This window comes from Sparus aurata, chromosome 10, assembly GCF_900880675.1.
Source record: "Sparus aurata chromosome 10, fSpaAur1.1, whole genome shotgun sequence".
In the NCBI taxonomy this organism is placed as follows: Eukaryota; Metazoa; Chordata; class Actinopteri; order Spariformes; family Sparidae; genus Sparus; species Sparus aurata.
In genome coordinates, this window is record NC_044196.1 from 2,548,734 (window position 1) to 2,571,857 (window position 23,124).

The 23,124-nt window shown below is 41.9% G+C and overlaps 1 protein-coding gene and 1 long non-coding RNA gene across 2 annotated transcripts; both read right to left on the reverse strand.

The window, feature by feature from the left end:
• Positions 1–1,779: 1,779 nt before the first annotated feature.
• Positions 1,780–3,302, reverse strand: LOC115590107 (uncharacterized). Its single transcript, XR_003985670.1, has 2 exons — positions 2,985–3,302; positions 1,780–2,035 (listed from the first exon to the last, which is right to left on the reverse strand). It is a non-coding gene; the product is annotated as an uncharacterized LOC115590107 (long non-coding RNA).
• A 987-nt stretch (positions 3,303–4,289) lies between these two features.
• On the reverse strand, positions 4,290–13,788 carry LOC115590050 (uncharacterized). The gene is made up of 4 exons (XM_030431306.1): positions 13,755–13,788; positions 13,240–13,566; positions 5,142–5,480; positions 4,290–4,818 (listed from the first exon to the last, which is right to left on the reverse strand). Exons 1-4 carry the CDS (start codon positions 13,759–13,761, stop codon positions 4,754–4,756), a joined length of 738 nt encoding a protein of 245 aa, XP_030287166.1. The 5' UTR covers positions 13,762–13,788; the 3' UTR covers positions 4,290–4,753.
• Between the last annotated feature and the right edge of the window lie 9,336 nt (positions 13,789–23,124).

Here is a 23,124-nt window from a genome sequence, read left to right on the forward strand (position 1 = left end):
CTTCCAGCAATAATTAGTTTATGCATTATATGTATATATATTTGACTTTTGGTGAGTGTTTCCATCGAAGGTTTGGTCTGAAGTTTCTAACTGTGGTCAGACGCCATTAAAGTTCTGGACCTGTAAATAAACCACTTCACATTAATGACGGATGTTTTAGTGTTTCTCTTTATTTTGTGACATTTGTGAATTTGTTCCCTTATTACAACTTTTATCATGTATTCTTCAGCTCAGAGAGTAGATAGACTTTTATTTTGTAAAGTAGAAAGCGAGCCTTTCTCAAACAGGAAGTTCCGTGCGTGCTCGTGCCTTTCAAAGCCGCCATCACAGCGGCCGTTAACTCAACAGACTGATCAGCTGTTTTAGTCTCTCTGATCTGCTCCGACCGATGATGACGTGTGCTGACGAAACGCTCGTGATATCAGGATGAACATATCCATCAGGTCCGGATCCAGGGGCGGATCTAGAAACATATTTATGGGGTGGCGAGAGGGGGGCAGGAAGTTTTGAGGGGTGGCAACATATGGTTGACGTATATATACTGAATTTAATCACAGTACACAAGGACACGGGCTGCCATTTACAAACTCATACAGACAACTTTATCTCATGCAGTCAATGTCTTGTATTTGAGGTTTCATGTGAAACAGTACATATTAGGAATAAGTGACCATACAATGTGTTCTAGATTAATAGGAGATGGAAGTATGGTAACACTACTGTAGATGGGCCATTATCACAGGAAAGGCATTAAGGTAAGACACAGGTGATAAGTGGCAGATGTGTGAGAGGGGAAGCAAACAGATTTGACTGTGTCAGAGTGCCAGTGTTGCAGACAGCATTTGTACAAGAAGAAACAATCCAAATAAAAACTTACCCATGAAGATCTATGGACTGAGCTGTACTAAGGTGAGCGTAAATACACTGTAGTAATAAATGGGCACGGCACTCAAACAAGGTGCTGGACATCGCTTTTATTGTTTACTCAGAACACACATTCTCCCTATTTGTCCCTCAGTAGCTTGAACACTGTTTGACAGGTCAGGTCTTTACTGATAAAGTCATGAGAAATACAGTACAATATATACAGTATTCACAGCAGTTAAGGAGACATGAAAGGGACATTTCATGCATGTAAATCTGAGCTGCTGTATCAACAAATTACACAAAAAGGCTCACAGAGTTACAAAAGGGTATGTTACATAAGAACATCTCCATCAACCTGAAAAGAAGTCATATAAAAGTCCATTTTGCCCCCAGTCTGAAAAAGTACAGAAACATTGTGTGAGTAGGTTCATACAGGCTGTATACTGTACATGTAAAAGAAGAGACGTTAAAACACAATAACACAGTTTTTCCCCTATAAATATTTGTAGCAGCGGTGCTCTGAGTCATTAACTTACAAAATCTAGGAGGGTCCGGAAGAACATTTAGAAATATAACCCTTTAAATAAAGACTACTGGTGAGATTTGTGAAAAAAAATTTGACAGATTGAGACTTACAAAAAATGGTACAATGCAGAAACGTATTAGTTGAATCTAATTTATTTTTAAATACCGCTGCTTATATACTGCTGGTTTGGAGTCAGTGGGTCACATGACATGGAAGACATCGAAAAAACTGCAATTATTTAGTATGAATATATTTGTGCTCAGTAATTTAATGACGGTCCCTAAATCAGTGTCCAGTGATTCAGCTGGAGGCTCTGGGAGGTGAGCTGACCGTCCTCCTGCTGCTAACACTGGGTGAACCTCAGTAAAGTCACAGCTGGGACCACAAACAGAAACCACTGTCTTTCATTTCAGCTTTTTTCCAGTTACGATAACCCTTGAATGAGATGAAAACAGTCCTTGGAGCATCGGGAGGGAAAAATGCCTACAAGCAAAACAGTGCGCTGCATGTTTGGACTGCGAGTCTTCTAACCAGGTGAGATTTGTACCAGTGGCTGCAGAAGATTCTCCTGCTCCTGGAGGGACTCAGGGAAACTCTCTTGCTTTGGCTGCACTGGCACCTCACACCTGGACATGGATACGTCTAGAAGATGGAGGGAGGAAACATTAAAACTGCATTACATCTCAACTCATTATAGAATATAACTAGTAAAAACACAATCAATGTAGAACCATCATTGATCTGTTATAACCATCAGACTGTGCTAACACACACTAACATTTTAGCCTGGGAGAGTATTTTTAGGTTCATTTATTTAATTTGGGAATTTAAGCTGAGCAATAGAACTAAAATACATTGTACACAGAATATTAAAACTCTGTCCCCATCTCATCACACTTTCACTTACAAGTTTCCACAATTATTCATATTCAAGCAAACATGAACATGTATATTTATTTGAAGAAGTCCCTTTTGCATTGAAGCACTTTTTCCTAAATGCACCTTAATGTTCTGATCAAAATGTCCGTTTTTGTCACGTGTTGTTCTTATTGATATGTAAGTTAGTTTACTACACAGCAACAATGTCCACACCATGTGGAGCAGCTGGACTAGAGATGGTTGGTGATGCTCAGCACTCTGCTTTCCCTTTCAGTGTCTGAGCCCTGCACGTTATCTTGTCTCTCTCTTTCTCCTCCTCATCTCGGTGTTGCTCTCCCTCCTCGTATCTTCATCGCTGTGGTGTTCTCCCTCCTCCTCCTCTCCCTGGTCGCCTTTCTCTCTCTCCTTCCACCTCATCTCCTCCTTCTACCTTGCTCACTTCATATGCTACCTTTCCTCTTCATTTCTGGAAGATTCAAAGTAACTTTACCGTGTTTTCCTTGACAGACGTTGAATCAATATTAGCTTTTGTAGCCTAACGTTAACTTACTTTACACAGAAGTGACGTCAGACCTAGCTAACATTACATGTACAGTTAGCGAAATAACGTTCTTCAACCTGATTTTTATCATCTTAAATCAGCATCGCAGCTATACTAGCACTGTGCTTTGATATTATTTCATTTCTTGATAGATAGTTCATCAGTTTTTACCTCTTTCCTCCCGTGTCTCCTTTCCTCGCGACTCCCGCTCTTCGCTTCGCGCCACTCAGTTTTCCAAACGAAGCGTCTCTTGCTCTGACGTCATCTCGTGCTGCATTCACAGCAGTCGGACATTGGAGATTCGCGCTCGTAGATGTCAACTTGGCCATAACTTTTCTTTGGATTCGTTGCTGCCAACTGGGGAGGCAAGGCTTTCTTTTAGATGCCACCCCGGTAGATGTGAGCATGCGCGGTGATCTGATCAGCCTGATGATGAATCGTAGTATTGATAAATTGATGAAAGAAACAAAAAGAACATCGTGGATTCTCATGGCGGACGCACTGGCGTCTGATTGGCCCGAGGTGACGGACTGCGGGCCAATCAGAGAGCGCGCTGCGGGAGGCTGCCGCACCTAGCAACAAGAGAGTTCAGACTTGTTATTGATTGATTTACTAAGACAGGTGTGTCACCTTTAACACCTGAGACACATGTTTATATATCTGTAACAGATGTGTTTCATCAGGAGGTTTAAAGATGTTATTATTATAAAATATAATCTATCATAAAGAGGAACATGTGATCAGCAGTTTAACATCATCACATCGATCCAGATGTGACTGTTTAATCAGAAATGTCTTTTATTTTCTTTGTTTTTATGGTTTATTATCTTTATTAATAAAGTGCTGCAGCCTGCTGGGCGACATTTTGTGTGTTATTCTCTATAACATGGTGTTAAAATGTCACCAGACAGACAGAATCTAATCTCAGCTAAATATACTAAAGTATATTCAGCACTTTCAGATTATTTGTATGAATATAAGAGTTGTTTTTAATCTGATTGTTCTTCAAATACATGAATTTAAAAAGTGCTGATTCAGCTCTGAGGCAGCATGTAATCTGTAAAGTAAATAAAACAGTGTTTTCAATAAATGTAGTGGAGTAAAAAGTACATATTTGCAGAAATCCTCCAGTAAAGTACAAATATCTCAGAAGTGTTCTGAGGTCCAGCAGTGGAAACGTTGTCAGAGGTAATAATCCTGCTGTGCTCATGTCGCCCTCTGGTGGTTGTTTACCAGAACATCAGTGATGAACTCTGATTGTCTGACAGGAATCTTCATCTGATATCTTATAATCTGTTCTTCATGTGTTTCTGTGAAGAAAACATGGTCCTGCAGCTGAAACACACTGATGAAGTGAAGATGACACAGATCCACATTAAAGACGCTGGACTCTAAATAACTTAAAATATGAAAGAATGTCCATTTATTCATTGATTAAATCATCTTTTTATTTCAAAAGCTTACAGCAATAATTAGTATATGCAATGTGTGTGTATATATTTCACTTTTGGTGAGTATTTCCACCAAAGGTTTGGCCATAAATTTCATATAAAGTGGCATTAAAAGGTGTTAAAAGTGTTAAATGTGAGTGTTTCTCTGTGTAGACACTCTGTAAAGGTAATGATACATGTTGTTACTGCAGAGACCTGCTGTCTCTACATCTGAGGTTGTATTTACACTTTACTGTCAGAGTTCAAAGGATCTAAACCACATGTTCCAGTCCAAACCACCATGTGACATCACTCTGACATCACTCTGACATCACTGATCAATAGTCATCAATAGTGAGTGTGTAGACTGTGTGTGAGAGTCAGAGTGAAGAAGAAGCAGATGAAGCGTCCTCCTGTCTTCATCCGTCCTCCATCAGCTCCTTCACCTCCATTTAGTCTCTGATCCAAAGTCACATCAGATCAATAATCAAAGATTGACCAACAGACCGATCAAACATATTGATCAGCCATCAGAGGAGTCGGATCAGTGGAGCTGCTTCTGTTCCTGACGTTCCCTGCAGAGGAGACAGAGGACAGTTAGACAGAGACAAGCAGCCAATCAGAGACAAGCAGCCAATCAGAGACAAGCAGCCAACAAGAGACAAACAGCCAACCAGAGACAAGCAGCCAACCAGAGTGAAGCAGCCAACCAGAGACAAGCAGCCAATCAGAGACAAGCAGCCAATCAGAGACAAGCAGCCAATCAGAGACAAGCAGCCAACCAGAGACAAACAACCAACCAGAGACAAGCAGCCAATCAGAGACAAGCAACCAACCAGAGACAAGCAGCCAATCACAGACAGACACACAGACCTCTGTTCTGTATCTTCATACTGACCTTTGACTTTGAGCATCATTGTTTTCACTCTCAGTCTGTATCCGTCCTTGTTGATGACTATATATATACCGTATTTTCCTGTGTCTGTCTCTTTGGGGTGTTTCAGGGTCAGACTGAGGTCTCCAGTCTTCAGCAGGTCTTTCTTCATCTCTGTTCGGTTTTTGTAATCCTGGTGCTGTTTGTCAGGCTGCTCAGATCTGTTCTCATACAGGTGGACTGTCCTCTTTGTCTTGAAAGGGTCATAGACCCACTTCACTTTAGCGTCCTCAGGCAGGTCAGGTGTAGTTCTGAAGGGCAGCTGGACAGACTCCTCCCCCTCCTCCACCTCCACCTGACAGTCTGAGAGGAAACAAAGCACAACATCAGCTGTGCAGACAGCAGCAGCAGTTTTGAATAACTTTATTGACTGATTACAAAGTAGTAGAGAAAGCTGAAGGACAGAACCAGATGAGAGCAGCAGGTAACAGGGGACAGAAACACAGGAAGTAAAACCAGGTTTTCAAGGTGTTGGACATGATCAGAGTCCTGATGGTGTTGTGATGTTTTGTCCCTGTGGTCTTCACAGTAATGTCTCATCTCAGTGTTCAACTGCTGTTTGTTGCTTCTCTTTGTCACTTTCACATTTCTGGACGTCACATTTAACATTTTCTTTGATCAACTTCTTCAACAGGAAGTGAAGATTTGTTGAATCAGCTGAGAACTGATCATCAATCAATAACTGATACAAACTATTAAAGCTGCATTTCTTTGTTCTAAGTGATGAAAAGATTTGTTGTTTCTTTCAGCTCGTTCCTTCAACTTTCTTCTGGATCAAATAAAAACATCACAATCAGATCAATACTGTCAACTCTGATTGGAAATCAATCAGCTGATTGATGACACACTGAGCTTCTTCTCCACTCCACCAACACTGACAGCTTCACTTTGTGACCAACAAAGTTTAACAGTCAACAGGTAGACGTCTCTTCCTGGAGCTTTCCCACTCTGATGCTCTGCAGAGCAGCATAGAGCTCATCAGAGGAGAGAGCTGCTTCCAGCTCTACATGACTCTGCTGCTCAGCCTGAGGAAGACCAGTGTAGAAGCTGAGAGACGCTGCCTGCTGCTCTCTGTGCTCACATTCAAACAGCTCACTGGAAAAGTTGACAGCATGTTTGTGGATTGCAGTGTGATCAGTCAGCAGCTGCCCAGTGTCAGACCTTAAACTGTGAATGAACCTCTTCTGTCCATTCTTACGCTCCAGACCAAAGAACAAGTGTGATGGAACATCCATCTGGGCTACAGTCTGGAAGCTGGACCGGACCAGAACCCCCTGAGCTGAGACACCCAGCAGGAAGCTAAAAGAGACTTTTTAACTTCAGTGTCTCAGTCTGGTTCTGGTCTCTGCTGGTCTCAGCTAGGCAGGGTGCTGCCAGGGATTTAGGGCCCCATGAAAAGAAATCTAATTGGGCCCTTGTTCAGGCCGGAGAAAACATGTGATGCTGTTTTATATAAAACTGCATTTTAATGCTATATTTGACTGTCATTCCCATATTAGTGAAAAGAACAACATGACAGTTACTTGGTTACTGCTCACTGTCTCCTTGTTGTCCTGCAGCTCTGATTTATCTCCACAGCTGCAGACTCACAGCTGCTGGCTTTGGATTTGGGCTGAATAAATACAGATATGAGGCTGTATGGTTGTTGTGATTTCATCTTCTGATTTCCAGAAAATAGAAACATTTCTCTGATTGTATTGAGTCACACAGTCTGCATGCAGCAGAAATGTTCTCCTCTGTTCTACTGCAGAGCAGGAAGGTGAGAGTCCCAAACTACTGAACAAACACTCTGTTGTAGTCAACTATATTATATATACACATACATATGCTCTTTTTATTTCACAACTGTTAATACATGGAAATCATTCTGACATAAATATGGATTATAGACCATTTCTTATTTTATGACTCTCTTTTAACCCTGAAAATGATGGAGGATCATCTGGCATTAACATTACATTAACAGTTTTTAAGATGATTTTAAGCATCATAGAAATCTTCAAACTGAAATGAATCCTCTGATATCAAACATGTCCTGCTGTCTTACAGGGAAAGGAGCTAAATATGGCTCCACATTTGAACTGTCTTCACCTCAATGTGAAATGATGACTTGTAATAATAACTTTGAGTCAGCACTTAATGAGGATGAGATGAGGATGAGGAACCTGCTGCTGCTCAAACTGAGAAACTAGATTCATGCTGTCTGACTGCCTTCAATCTTTACAGCTGCTGACATTATTATCAGCTTTAACTGTTCTTAAACTGTGTTAGCTGTGAACTGTGCTCACCTTTCTTTACAAAGAAATGTGTGAGGAGTTGTCTTCCTCTCCTTGCTTTCTTTCCTTTCTGCCTTTTCCTTTCCTTTAAGGCTCCCTGGTTTTATTTTCTTGGGTAAAGACATGTTGATGATCAGCAGCCACTCCACTGTTAAGCTGTTTGGACTGAACCATTCTGTACTGTGAGGGGTGAGAGGGGCCTCAGACAGCCTCCACTCTTTATTTATACAGAGGAAAGTCTCTCATCTGATTTATTCTGCCAGTTTAACTTAGTTATGACACTAATTACTTAAGCCCTATTCACACAGGACTAGTATAACCTGGGGACCTCCAGTAATCTGTAATAATTGTGGAGGTCGTCTGTGATCTAAATCCTGTGTGAATCTGCCACGTCTGTAATTTATAAAGTAAAAATTCCACCGCAAATGACCTGCCATATTTCACCAACCACAGAGGTCATGTGATGATATTAGTCCTGTGTGAATCAGCATCTCTGTGATTTGGGGTCGTTTCTTGTTTTTCTTAAAGTTTTTTTGTGTTTCCCACCTTTTTTCTGCCTTTTTCCCGGTCGAGAATTATGGAGGCTGTGTTGGAATTATAAATGAAAGTTTTGACAATATTTTGTGCGCAAATTCAGGAGGCTCATTGAAAAATCTCAAAAGATGATTAGATGGATTACATGCATGGCAGCAGGCCGTAAGGAACATTTTTCTATCTTTCAACAGGCTCACCAGTTATTATATCAGGGCTCCAGTACGATCGATCCAGGAGATAATGTCAGTAAATTAGAGTTAAAACACAGACTTCACTTATCCTGTGTGAATGCGCCGCACGAAACAAAGACGTAGTGGGATAATTTCTAAATCACTTGAAGTCCCCAGGTAATACTAGTCCCATGTGAATAGGGCTTTAGAAATAAAAAATAAAGTAAAAACAACAGTTTTATTTCAGGCCTTTCGAGGCCCCTCCACCACTGGACCCTGGTATCCCTCAGTTGGGAACCCACGTGGTGGGATCATGTGAGTGTTCTGCTGACAAGAGTTTCCTGATTGGAGGACTTTTCTAAAATCCACCACTGTGTAAAAGACACAACCGCCGATTTCATACTTGGTGGTGTTTCTTCCAGTGTTGCTCCTCCAGTCAGGTCCGTGTTAAATGCCAACATACCAAACACACGCACTTGTTGGTTTACATGTTATAAAAACAGAAGCTGTCACAAGTGAGTGATCAGAGAAGCCAACAGGCTGATAACACAACTTTTAAACACATTAAAATGATGTTTAAAACAATAAAGAGATCCAGCCTGGCCACAGACAGTGAGTTATGTTCAGGTGTGTCCACACTCTTAAAAAAAGGCTTCATCAAGGTTCTATATCGAATCCTAAGGTTCTATATCCTCTATCAAAGAACCGTCTGTCTAAAAAGGTTCTATCACATTTCTGTAAAAATGTGCTTAAATTTATGTGCTTAATGAAAAACAAGAGACTGGGAATGGAATAATTGAGATCTTGTTTCAGACAATAAATAAATGAATGAATAAAAAAATAATAAAGCCCTGCAAAAAAGTAACAATATGCTATATATATAATATATACAGCAATGTATTTACTATAACTGCTATATATAGGCTATAAGTAGCCTATAGGCTACATATACACAGCCTGTATGTGCTTTCATTGTGTTATTTTGTATGTTTTTACCCCTACAATTTAACTAAAGAATGGACTTTTTATGATCTCTTCAATAGCTGTGTGCACATTCTGTCCATAATCGAAAAGTATATAATAAAAATATTATATGTGTGTGTGTGTGTGTGTGTGTGTTATATATATATATATCAGCCTATATATAAACTATGTTATGTATGCTAAACGTGTAGGCCTATAGACTACTGAATTAATCACTCGCCCACTTTATATCTTTTATTTTTTAATTACAAAATCATTTTCATCATTTGCTGATTCTCTGCAGCTACATTCTCCTCGTTGGCATTTCATATTTACGGTAAATCCGACATGTGACTGTATCATTCATTCAGTATATATATCTCAAAGTGGAGGAGGCGGAGCCCACAGAAACATACAGGTGTATCTAGCAGCCACCTGCTCTTCAGTCGGCAGGTGTGTTCACGGAGGATCACACAGTCTCGCGGTCTTTTGACTGTGACCGGCAGCAGCGTCTTCACTGAATGTGCACGAGCGACGACGGTTCAGTGCCAACGGCTGTCTGGAGACTGAGCGTTCGTTTTCTGCCGTTACAGTTGCTAACCTAGCTAACCTAGCTAACCCAACGTTAGCCACCAGACTCCACTGACAAAACAGTAATTTAACCTCTCAGAATCCAGGAGCTGCGTCGATCTGTGAGTTTGTTTGTGTTCTAGTGTGACGAGCTAACCATTTGAAACACCAACGTCATTGTTATTGTGACACTTTTGTTAGCACAGGAGCAACTCCCGTACGTGTTGTGAGAGGTACAGTGACCGTTACTGGTTGAAGTGGTTAAATCAGCGCTGTAAAAACGACTGCAAGTATTACCAGCTTCATGTAGTCTCACAGTACACAAAGTGCAGTGTAATGCAACGTTATATATGATAAGTATGAAGTAACAGAAACCTTCTTCTTGTCTTTTTCCCCTGGAAACTGTATTTCCTGGACTCTCTCCACACTTTAACTGAAGGTGTTCAGTGTTTTCATGTAAAGTGGGACACTGCTTCATGCAGTGCTCCTACAGATCTGCTTCCTTCAGCACTGATGAACTATGAGACATTTTGAGTCTTTGTGTGCTCTGTGTTTTTAATTTGAATCAAAAGTAAGATGAACTAGCTTTAGTTTATTCTCAAATGTGCCTCATGTGGATCCCTAAAGCCAACACAGCCAGTAGTTATATTTAATATATGTTGCAAAGGGTTGAATCAAACTGCATCACCTACTTTATAACTAATGTTTCCTCATTGTGTTTCATCTGTTATTCATCTGAAACTCATCTGCAATTTTAAAATGAAATGTAAAATGTGTTCATATCTCCTCCAAGATGCTCCAAAGCTTCCCTCTGTGTCAGTGAGTCCTTCTGCTGAGATAGTGGAGGGCAGTTCAGTGACTCTGACCGGTAGCAGTGATGCTAACCCAGCAGCTACTTGTACCTGGTACAAGAGCAATGGAGATGGAGTGACTTACAGCTCTACTGAGATCTGTGCCTTAAAAGGATCAACAGTGGACATTAGCTGCAGCTACAGATACCCATCCTCTGTAAAGAGAGCTGAGAACAGATTTTGGTTCAGGACAGTGCAGAATGAGAATTATGTGGATCTGAAAAATGAAGCGAGGTATTTAAGTTGTGTGCAGTATAACTGTGGTAACAACGACTGCACTCTGAGAATCACAGACCTGAGAGAGAGCGACTCGGCTGAACAGATGAAACACACACTGTCATTTGTAGAACATTATTTGTTCAAACTAAGAAATGGTAAGAAAAGAGTGTCTATCCCACTTCTCAAAATGTACATCAGCTTTCACAGTGAATGATGAAATTGATATTCAACAAAGTCTTTGCTGAGATTAAAATCTTTAACGACTGTTCTTTTGTTTTTGCTGCTTGCATTTAACCCGTCACTATTATTCAGTAACATTTATTGGTAATTCCAAATGTATGAGGATTGCCCAGTGATATTTTAATATTTAAATCTATCTATCTAATCTATTTTAATTGAAATTGTATTTTGGTGCATGTGTTGCTAATATATTTTAATTACTGTGTGCATGGTACTGAGCCTTGTTAAAATCACATATTAAATTATACAACTTTTTTGCAGAATCAGTTTTTGTTGGATATTTTTCCTTCTAGTAAAAAAATCTTTATTTTGGGGAATTTAAGCTTTTAAGTGTCAGTTTAAAGTGGAGCAGTTCTCACCAAGAAAGTTGTGTAAAAGCTGAATTGATGCACTCATTGACTCTATTTCAGCAGCTGTTATGTGATTTTGCCTGGTTTATCACTGTAATATTTTATATCTTGTAATGTAACCTACGATTCATGTTGTGTTTTGTATTGTTTTTATATGGTGCAACTACTTTTTGATGTTCAATACAGTCAATTTGAAACCATCTTTCTCTTTTTTCTTCAATCTGCAATAGGTTGGTAGTGGAAAAGGACTGACTATATGTTATTTAGGTTTTAAATATTAAAGGTTATTGGTTATTTTATTGAAATTAGTAGTAGTAGTAGTAGTCAATTAACTTCATATCATGGTAATTCTGTAGAATTATTTAACAAAAATGTGGCCAACCAAAGCAGTAAGGGAATAAAAGGTTTGGGATATTTATTGAAACTTTAAAAGGATCTATATTGAACCATTTTGTCTAGCCACAAAGAACCCCAAGGATTCTTTTAAATGAACCCTCTGAAACGGTTCTATATAGAACCATTTGAGGGTGCCAAATACGTACCAAGCTATAGAACCCTTAAAGGTTGAATATAGAAGCACTTGTTCTTTGTGTCCAGGTGTTTTGTCTCTCCACACATCACACAACTCCTGAGCCTCCATGAGGTGAAGCAGACGAGTGTGAGAGGCAGCGTGAGGCTCTGCATGGTTCCTGTCTGACCTGCTGTCCTCAGTACTGTTACAACCTCCACCCATAAATACATATTCCTCATTATTACATTTATCAATCACTTCATTTAAAACATGGAGAAACACCACTCTCTCCACTCCCACAGCCGGAGCATCAATATTAATAAACACCATCTTTACGTCTTCACACACTGCTCTCACTTTTAACAGACGGCCTTTAATAACTTCTTCACTTTCTACAGACTGAGGAAGAAAGTTTGTGGAAACAACAAGTCCAGCCCCACAACTGTTACTGGTTTGTGACTGAAGAAGGTTTCAGCAGTCCACTCTGTCCTCCAGTCAGTCTGGTTATCAGCAGTACTGTGTGTCTCTGTACCAAAATAACATCCAGCTTGTTGAGAGAACACAGCTTGAAGAGAGACGCCCTTTTCCCATCAGCCCTTGCTCCATTTATATTCAAGCTGCCTGTTCTTATGTCTCCCATAGCAGAGAAACAAGGTGTAAAACAGAAAAGAGTGAACAAAGCAGGAAAAAGAAGAAGTAACTATTTGACTCATTCATCCAAAACATTTCATCCTCTCAGAAGACACATAAACAGTATCATCAGAATCCTCCACTGTGAACTTCAACATCCAGTTGAACTCCTCAGTGTTGTTCAGAACCATGAAGACCTGCCTTCTGAAGGAGACAACATGTCTCAGGTGTGGAGGTTTACAGCCCAGAGGAATCAGTTTGACTGGAGACATTAACTGTCCGTGTCTCTCCAGTTCTCTCTGCAACATTTCATTACTAATGAACGGAGGAACTCTGGACAGAATGATGTTTCTGGCTGGATGAACCAGCGGTACCACCTGAACAAAGGTGTCCTGGATCACTACACCTCGTTCAACAACCGTGCTGACTTTATCAATACTGTCCAGAAAAATAACCACTCCATTGTTCATCCTAGATTTGGACTTTATACCGTCATAACCGACTATTTCTCTGATTGCTGGACTGCAATCCTCCACAGAGCAATTAACAGTGGGACAGAGTTTGACTCTGTGTCTGTGTGTGAGCGTCTCCAGCTGAGGACGATTGATACTGATCCACTAAAACTACAGCACAGAATACTACTGCAGAAATAAATCTAACACACAGACACACAAAAGATAGAAACACACTCGCTCGCTGAAATGCACACCCACACTCTCTAAGAGAGAAACAGAGAGAGAGAACTGACCTTTGACATTCATCACCACTTGTTTCTCCTTCAGTTTGCGTCCCTCCCTGTTGTAGACGGTGCAGGTGTAGGTGTCTCTGTCATAGTTTGTGGGGTATTTCAGGGTCAGACTGAGGTCTCCAGGTTCCAGCAGTTTTCTCTTCATCTCTGTTCGACCTCTGTAATATCTGTGCTGTTCTTCAGGCTGGTCAGAACCGTTCTGATACACATGGACCTTCCAGTTGTCTCCATTCCTCCACTCAACTTTAGTGTCTTTCAGCAGGTGAACTATGGTTTTGCAGGGCAGCTGGACAGACTCCGCCCCTGAATCCACCTCCACCTGGTAGACTGAGAGGACAACAAACCACAACATCAGCTGAACAGACAGCAGCAGGAACTGTGATGGTAACATGACCTCACTGTCTCATCCTTCTCTTATAATCCCAGACCTCACAGTCTGTCTCAACAGCCAGGGAGGTACAAGAGTAAAGGTGGTGCCCAGGTGCATGATGGGTAGTGTAGTAGTAGTGACATACCTGACATGAAATACTGCCTAAAATGTACTAAAAGAGCTCCAACAAGAAGTCCAAGAACCAGGAGAACCAGGAGAGCTTTGGCCCAGGATGGGAATCGTTCTGTGGGAACCAGAAACATAAAGAACATGAACTCTGACCTCTGATCTGTATCTACAGGAGGTTTTAGGGTTAGTTGCTGACCTCTGACCTCTGATCTGTATCTACAGGAGGTTTTAGGGTTAGTTGCTGACCTCTGACCTCTGATCTGTATCTACAGGAGGTTTAGGGTTAGTTGCTGACCTCTGACCTCTGATCTGTATCTACAGGAGGTTTTAGGGTTAGTTGCTGACCTCTGACCTCTGATCTGTATCTACAGGAGGTTTTAGGGTTAGTTGCTGACCTCTGACCTCTGATCTGTATCTACAGGAGGTTTTAGTGTTAGTTGCTGACCTCTGACCTCTGACCTGTATCTACAGGAGGTTTTAGGGTTAGTTGCTGACCTCTGACCTCTGATCTGTATCTACAGGAGGTTTTAGTGTTAGTTGCTGACCTCTGACCTCTGATCTGTATCTACAGGAGGTTTTAGGGTTAGTTGCTGACCTTTGACCTGCAGCTGTACGTCCGTCACTCTCCGTTCTCTCTGTCTCCCCTAATGAACCCTCTGACGGTGCAGGTGTAGGAGCCGCTGTCAGAGAGGTGGAGTTTTGTCAGATGGAGGCTGAGGTCTCCAGTTTCCAGAGCGTCAGTCTTCACGGATGTTCGGCCGCTGTAAAGCTGGTTTTGGTCTTTAAGTTCGTCACCTTCCTGCTGACGCTGGTGGATGGTTGAAGGATTGAGATCGTAGCGGCTCCACACCACTGAGGGATCGTTCAGTTCATCAGCGGGAAAGTTACAGGGCAGCAGGACAAACGGGTCCCCCTCATACACCTCCACAGCTGAGGCATGCTGGGAAACTGTGAGGTCACACAGACAGAGAGGGTCAATGACAGCAGCCTTATTTCATGTCATGAGTGAATGTGGTCCTCTGCAGTGTGTGCAGCCTGTAAACTGTGCTGCTAAAGCTCAACTCAGACTCTGTGTGAATGAAGGCCAACATTTACATCCACATGTGACGCAGCTGTCAGCAGAGCATCATTATTACGTTTGTGAACAGAAGCCATCAGAATGTGAGCGAGCTGCAGGGATCTAATCCTGAAGAACAGAAGTGAGGACAGTGTGACTGTACAGTCTTCTACATTCATCAGGGTTTAAAGACACAGTGAACATCTGCTGCCTTTAATCTGTTCTTCATGTGTTTCTGTGAAGAAAACATGGTCCTGCAGCTGAAACACACTGATGAAGTGACGATGACACAGATCCACATTAAAGACATGACGTTGGACCGAGGTGACGATCAGATCAGAGGGAGGAAGGTTATCTTACCGTGCACGAGGAGCACAAACACCACAAACATCTTCATCTTCCTGTTACAACTACAACAAGCACAAAGTCCTCTTTACTGAGCTTCACTTCAGAAACACATGGAGGACATCAGTTCACAGCCAGTCGTCACTTTGCTGCTGCTGACCGTCCACTGACACCAGGACTGAACTCAACTTTCACTTTGAGCTGTTTCCAGTGAAGCAGCTGCTGGAATGTGAACAAACAGGTCCAACATGTCTTGTTTTGATACGTTTGTGGATATTATCTTTAATATCTCACACAGACGTGTGTGTGTGTGTGTGTGTAAGCAGCCTTCAGATGAAAACAAAATTGACTAATGGACGATCAATATTCCCTTTGATGTAAATACTGATTAATTCATTTGTTAAAGGAGTCTGGTGACTCTCTGGGCGACAGACTGTTGTTGACCCGTCGGCCGTTGTCAGTTCAGAGTTGAGCTCCAGAGTTTGTTAAAGCAGCTCTCTGGAATGAAGTCAGACTGCCACAGATCACTTCTGAGGAAAGAGGAGGAGCTTCAGTTTCCTCACAGTTTTCAGAGCTGTTGGTCCAGTTTGTGTGAGCATGAAGCAGCCTCAGACTGACAGACAGGAAGCTGAACCTTCAGTCCTCCTGATTCTCTGTACAAGAACCAAACGTCTTCATCAATCTGCAGAGTGCTGTGGAATTTCAGTTTGTATGACCATTTAGATGAGATGAAGACTCAGAGACACCGATGACTTACGTTGAAATAGTTTAAAGAACAAGATCATGGAGGAGCAACACAACATCACATCTGTGACGTGTTCCAGCAATCTGAACTCTGCACTTCCATGACAGTAAACCAGCCACATTATAATCTTTGCAGAAGCATTCATCTAATTACTACCCTGCAGCAAGCCAGCATATAAACTGTACAGTATCATCACTGCTTGGTTCCACACACACACACACACACACACACACACACACACACACACACACACACACAGACACACACACACACACAGCTAACGTAGCCTTAGACCTATATTAGCTAGACAATAACCTAGACCACTTTCCGACTTTCCAAGGTAACACATTAACACAGCTTGCATAACAAAAAGAAAATCATGGGCGAGCAGGTGCAAACTAGAAATACAGGCAACACATCTAAAAGTGTGACAGTTTGAAGAAATAACTACTGTGACTGTTAGTAGGAACAACAATGTTTACAACAGCAAAGTCACAGTAAACTCAATATCTGGAAGAAGTTCAGATAAACAGCCACACAGACAGCTGTCGGATTAGATTATTCTTAACTCTCATTAACAAGCAGTTAGCTTAACAAGGACAAATAAGTGCTTTTCTGAAATATGACTCATATTTAAGCACGTTGAATAAGTGGAAGGCGACTTGTTAGCCGTCTCATCTATGTGTGTGGTGGAGTTCTCAGTGAGGCAGCAGCTTCTCTCTCTCTCAATTTTTTTTTCAATTCAATTCAATTCAATTCAAATCAAAGGGGCTTTATTGGCATGAAAGTTTCAACAACAATATTGCCAAAGCTCTGATGACTGAGCATAAACTGGACATGATTGGCTTATGTGAAACATGGCTGAAACCTAATACCTTTCTGCCATTAAATGAAGCCTCTCCTCCTGACTATAACTACGCCCATGTTGCTCGGGCCTCTAAACAGGGGGAGGTGTTGCTCTAATCTACAAATCTATTCGCAGCCTAAGCTCCAACCAGGATATTAAATTTACTTCATTTGAGGCTCTGGTTTTAAAACCATCCTCATCAGATAGTAACAGCCTTGTCCAGGGAACAGGCTTCACCTGGTTGTACTGTACAGACCTCTTACTCCCAGTTCCTAGAAGAATTCGGTGAATTTATTGCAGATCTTGTGACTCGTTCACATAAAATCCTAATCATTGGGGATTTCAAAATTCACTTAAATAAGCCCTCTGACCCTCTAGGGAAAGCTTTTTTGAGACTTCTTGATATTTCCAACTTTATTCAGCTTGTCCATGAACCCACTCACTCCAGTGGAAACACTCTGGATTTGATAATTTCCCATGGACTTGATGTGTCCGCCCTGAACGTCTGTCTCCTCTGCTGTGTCGGACCACTTTCTCATTACATTTGAAGTGTCATTAGCCTGTCCTTATGTCAATGACACTAATGTTTTTACTTCTCGTCCTATCAGCCCGGCAATCACAGTGACGCTCAGTGATAAAGTGCCCGGGGTCCTGGCTCCCTTTGTGACTGTGAAACTACCTGTGGAAAGCCTCATGAATGAAGTGAACTCAGCACTTGTTTCGCTCCTTGATTCTGTGGCACCGGTCTCTACCAGGACAAGACGACCAAAGAAATCTACTCCCTGGTTCACTGACGAAACCCGAGATCTCGAGCAGGCCTGCAGGAAAATGGAACGAGCATGGCGTAAATCTAAACTGGAGGTTTTTTATCTTGCCTGGCATGATAGTGTACTAAACTATAAGCGTGCTCTAAATACTGCTAGAACTGCATATTTCTCCAGCCTAATAAACAATAATAAACACAATCCTAGATTTCTCTTTAACACTGCGGCTAAACTTACTCAAAAACCACAGTCAGTGAGCTGTGCACCCTTTAATGCAAATGATTTCTTAGATTTCTTTTGCAATAAAATTGATGAGATCAGAATTAAAATTAACTCATCATCTCTGGCTTCCTCGTCAAACGTTGTCAAAAAATGTCCTGCTGCCGATTCTGAGTTAGTCTCAGCTCTAAACACTTTTGAAAATATCTCCCTTCAGATACTGTCTAAAATTGTCTCATCCTCTAAATCAGGGGTGTCAAACTCATTTTCAGCCCGGGCCACATCAACATTATGCTTGCCCTTAAAGGGCCGGTTGTAACTGTAAGACTGTATGAATGTAACTACTCCGTAAAATATTGTAACAAATAAGTGTCTCTGCATTTAATTATTATTTATTCAACTGTACAAATATTGAACAAGCATTTACATAAATGTAAAAATATATTTAAGCACATTGCTCTGTAATTATAACTGGTCCCTTTAATTTATCAGGTTAAGAAACCCACCATTACTCCATCAATCACAGATCAAACTTTTCAAATTAATAACAAAGATAAGCCAAATATGATCACACACAAGTTATTACATCAACTTTGTTCAAAGTGTTTTTGTCACTGTTGAGTTGGGCAGAACTATGGCACACAAATAATTCTGAGCTGCTAAAACACGTCTCACGTGTGTGGCATTTTAGAAAAACAAAAAGCAGAGAGCCTTGCAGAGGTAATGAGAGATGGTTTTGAGTACACTAAATATTTGAACACATACACCTGTAAACACACTGAATATGTGGCATTAACAGAGCACATGAAAAAGCACCAGGAACTGAGGCTGAGATGCTTTGACAGACAGGAAAGTGGGCAACATTGTCCTCTTCCAACTGGGACCTCCACAGGTGTAGTTTTCGCTGGTAAGCTGTGACCATGTCGGACTTCTTGTGTGATGACTTCACTAATCCAACCAAGCCCGTTTTTCCTCCACACATTGCAGATGCACCATCGGTAGTTAACCCATCAACTTGTCCCACGGTAATTTAGTTTTACTCACGGACCTTTCCACCGCATCAAAAATGTTCCTGCCCGTTGTCGTCGTCCCATGCATGGCAGCTACATCCAAGAGCTCGTCACTGACAGTGAAGTCTGCCTTCACGCCTCTTATGAAAGTGGACAGATGCGCTTTATCCATGTTGTCCGCGAAAAAGCAGGTAACTGCGTGACTCTTCGGCCAGCTGTGTTGTCAGATTGTCTGCTAGTTCCTTAACTCGGTCTGCGATGGTGTTTCTTGACAAACTGACATTGTTAAAAGTCTGATTCTGGTCGGGACACACCTGCTCACACACCTTTAGCTTGCACCGCTTCACAAATGCGCCCTCCGAAAAACACTTGGACGCTCGGGTGATTTCTTCAGCCACAATAAAGCTAGCTTTCACTGCTGCATCACTTTTAGCGGTAGCTTTGGTGAACACATTCTGCTGCAGCTGCAGTCTGCCTTTTATTTTGTGGACAACTTCTCCATCACTTCTTAGAAATCCACTTTAGTCAAACGCTGATATGGAAACACTGGGATCTCGCAGCAGGATGCGATCTTTTCGCGGGTCGCACAATGCACGTCGGGTTATCGGGTCATCGACATGCATTGTGGGAGATGTAGTTTATGGTCACTGTACACTGTAAAGCAGTGTAGACTTTTATTTTAAGACAATTGTATACCTTTTAAGCTCTCGCGGGCCACATAAAATGACGTGGCGGGCCGGATTTGGCCCGCGGGCCTTGAGTTTGACACATATGCTCTAAACCAACTACCTGCGTCCTGGACCCCTTTCCGGCAAAACTGTCTAAAGAACTACGTCCAGCACTGGACCTACAATGTTAAATACTGTTAACTCATCTCTCATGACTGGTGTTGTCCCTTCTAGTTTTAAGTCTGCTGTGGTTCAGCCTCTACTTAAGAAACCACACCTCGACCCAGGATCACTAAACAACTATCGACCAGTATCCAACCTTCCCTTCTTCTCTGAAGTCTTAGAAAGAGTCGTGTCCCAACAACTTTCAGGCTACCTACTCAATAATAATCTGGAACCTTTTCAGTCAGCGTTCAGAGCCTGTCACTCCACTGAAACCGCCCTTACTAAAGTGGTAAATGACATTCTACTTACCTTAGACTGTAACTCGACCTCAGTGCTCATGTTACTGGATCTCAGCGCTGCATTTGATACTATAGATCATGGCATACTGTCAGACAGACTTGAAAGCCATTTTGGCATCTCTCATCCATTTTTACTGCTGTGAAGTATGGAGTTCCCCAGGGCTCTGTTCTGGGCCCTTTGCTCTTCTCTTTATATATTTCACCTCTCGGCCAAATGATTCGGAGCTATGGAATACATTTCCACTTCTATGCTGACGACACTCAGCTGTATGTGCCCTTAAAAGCTGATGACAAATCACAAATCACGAAGCTAGAGACCTGCCTACATGCAGTGAAGAAGTGGATGTCAGAAAACTTCCTGCTCCTAAATTTGGAAAAAACTGAGATGCTGGTCATCGCTCCCGCCAAACAGAGACACCATGTTGACCAGGTGACTGTAACTCTGGACAACTGTGTTATTTCTCAAAGCTCAACCGTCAAGAATTTAGGTGTTACTTTTGATTCTACACTCTCTTTTGATCAGCACATCAAAGAAATTACCAAGATCGCCTTCTACCACCTGCGCAATATAGCTAAAGTTAGGTCCTTCCTGTCCACCGCGGACGCAGAGATCCTGATTCATGCCTTTGTTTCATCTAGTTGCATGTCGAAGTGTCCTTGAGCAAGATACTGAACCCCAAATTGCTCCTGATGAGCAGTTGGCACCTTGCATGGCAGCCTCCGTCATCAGTGTATGAATGTGTGTGTGAATGGGTGAATGTGGCATGTGTTGTACAGCGCTTTGAGCTGTCGTTAGACTGGAAAAGCGCAATAAAAATGCAGACCATTTACCATTTAGGCTGGATTACTGCAATGCCTTACTTTCAGAGTCTTAACACGTACAAGAAAGTTTGATCATATTACACCAATCTTAGCATCTCTGCACTGGCTCCCAGTGCATCTAAGATCAGACTTTAAGGTGCTGCTGATGACATACAAAACTGTACACGGCCTTGCCCCGTTGTACATGTCAGATCTCATTAAACCATATATTCCAACTCGGGCATTACGCTCTCAAAATTCAGGGCTCCTGATGGTTCCCAGGATAAAGAAGAAGTCAGCTGGCTGCAGGGCTTTTTCCTATCGGGCTCCTTTCCTCTGGAATAACCTCCCAGCTGACATCAGATAATCTGTCTCTGTTGACGCCTTTAAATCTAAACTCAAAACTCACTTCTTCCATTTAGCCTTTAATTAGCCCTGATATCAAGTGTAAGCTTCTTCAGTGGGTCAGTGTCGGTCTCTATGAGTTCCTATAGTACTAGAGTTACACTGTGCTGCCGACGAGAAACAATCTGTTTATTCTGAAAAATACTGCATTTCTCTAACCTTTGTTTTGTTTTCTGTTCCTACAAGCTGCAAGCTGTGTCACTCTCTACCCTCTCTATAGCTTCTCCTCCCCCTCCTCCTCCTCTCTCCTCCCCCTCCTCCTCCTCCTCCCCTCTCTCTTTCAGGCTCCCTTCTGATGGACCAATCTACCCTGGGACCATCTACCATTTCCGGGCTCCTGCTGCCTTGAAACACGGACTGATCTGGATGGTCACACCCCGGGCTCTGCTGGATCATTGCTCTCCTCTGCCTCACTATCTCCTCATATCTATATTTCTGTTAACCTTGATGTCTCTCTCTGTCTGTTACTAATGATCTTGTGTGGCCTGCCCTCTTCCAGGTCAGCATGGTGGACAGGAGGTCGTCTGGCTCGGGCTCCACTTGGTGATGCCTCGTCCTGCTCGGTCGTCTCCTGGATCCACTCACTTTACATAACTTGTATCAGATTTTCTGCTGATGTAACTTGTAAACTGTGAATTGTTGCTCTTTTCTGTACACACAACATCTATTGCATGTCTGTCCGTCCTGGAAGAGGGATCCTCCTCTGTGGCTCTTCCTGAGGTTTCTTCCATTGTTTTTTTACCCTGTTAAAAGGTTTTTTTTTCCATCAACATGTGAAGTTTTTCCTCACTTGAATCGAGGGTCTAAGGACAGAGGATGTTGTTCACTGTACAGATTGTAAAGCCCACTGAGGCAATGTGATTGTGATTTTGGGCTATATAAATAAAATTGATTTGATTTGATTTGACTGAGTGGACCCCAGGACTCACTACTATACAGCGCAATGGGCTGGATGTTTTTACACCGTCGTTTTTTTTACATCCCTATGCACAACAGGAATTTATTTATTCATTAAAAAAAACACATAAAAAGGGCACTTTTTATTATGAGGCTAAAAGGGGCTCAAGCACCCCTTGGGCCCAATGTGTGCATGTGGCTGCTGTGGTACAATCGAACATGACTGGTGGTTAAAAAAGTTGAGTGTTCTCTTGTGAATGTAGATTATCAGTGGGTATCTGTCTAATTCTGCTCTACATGCATTTGTTGGTGTGTTTCTGTGTACTGATGTGCTGATACGGACATATCTGCAGAATTCAGCATGTAAGGATTGTGTTGGATGTTTGTCCCAGCAGGTAGAGCTCTGATGACTGAGTGGACCCCAGACTTCACTACATACAGCACAATGGGCTGGATGTTTTTACACTGCAGTTGTTGTGTTCTACATCTCTATGCACAACAGGAATCATTTATTCATTAAAAACACAAAAAAGGGGCAGGGACTCAAGCACCCCTTTGGCCCGATGTGTGCACGTGCCTGCTGTAGTGCTATAAAACATGACACACCTTCAGTACCAAACTAATAAATGAGTTTCAATGGATCATTTGTGTGGACTTTGTCCTGTACAGTTGCTGCAACAGGCCATAAAACTGAGGACAGTGTGACTGCACAGTCTTCTACACTCAACACAAATATCAACACAACACAACACTCAACACATTTTTATCGAGTTCAACTCAAAGATTTCAGACTTTTTATGCACAATGTGTGTTAGTGAGCTCACTCTATTGCACTATTCTCACCCCGGAAGCTCAACCCTGCCTAACGCTGCCTGGTTGACTTCCTGTATAGGACTGCAGAGTGTGAATTCTGTGCTGAGCTGGCACCATGTAATTGCATCCTCTTACTTATTTATTCATTTGCACTAAATTGTCCTCTCTTTTTGTTGTACTGTTGTAGTTATGTGTGGTGTCCTTGAGTGCTTTGAAAGGCTCCTTCAAATAAAATGCATTATTATTATTATGACGTTGGACCGAGGTGACGATCAGATCAGAGGGAGGAAGGTTATCTTACCGTGCACGAGGATCACAAACACCACAAACATCTTCATCTTCCTGTCACAA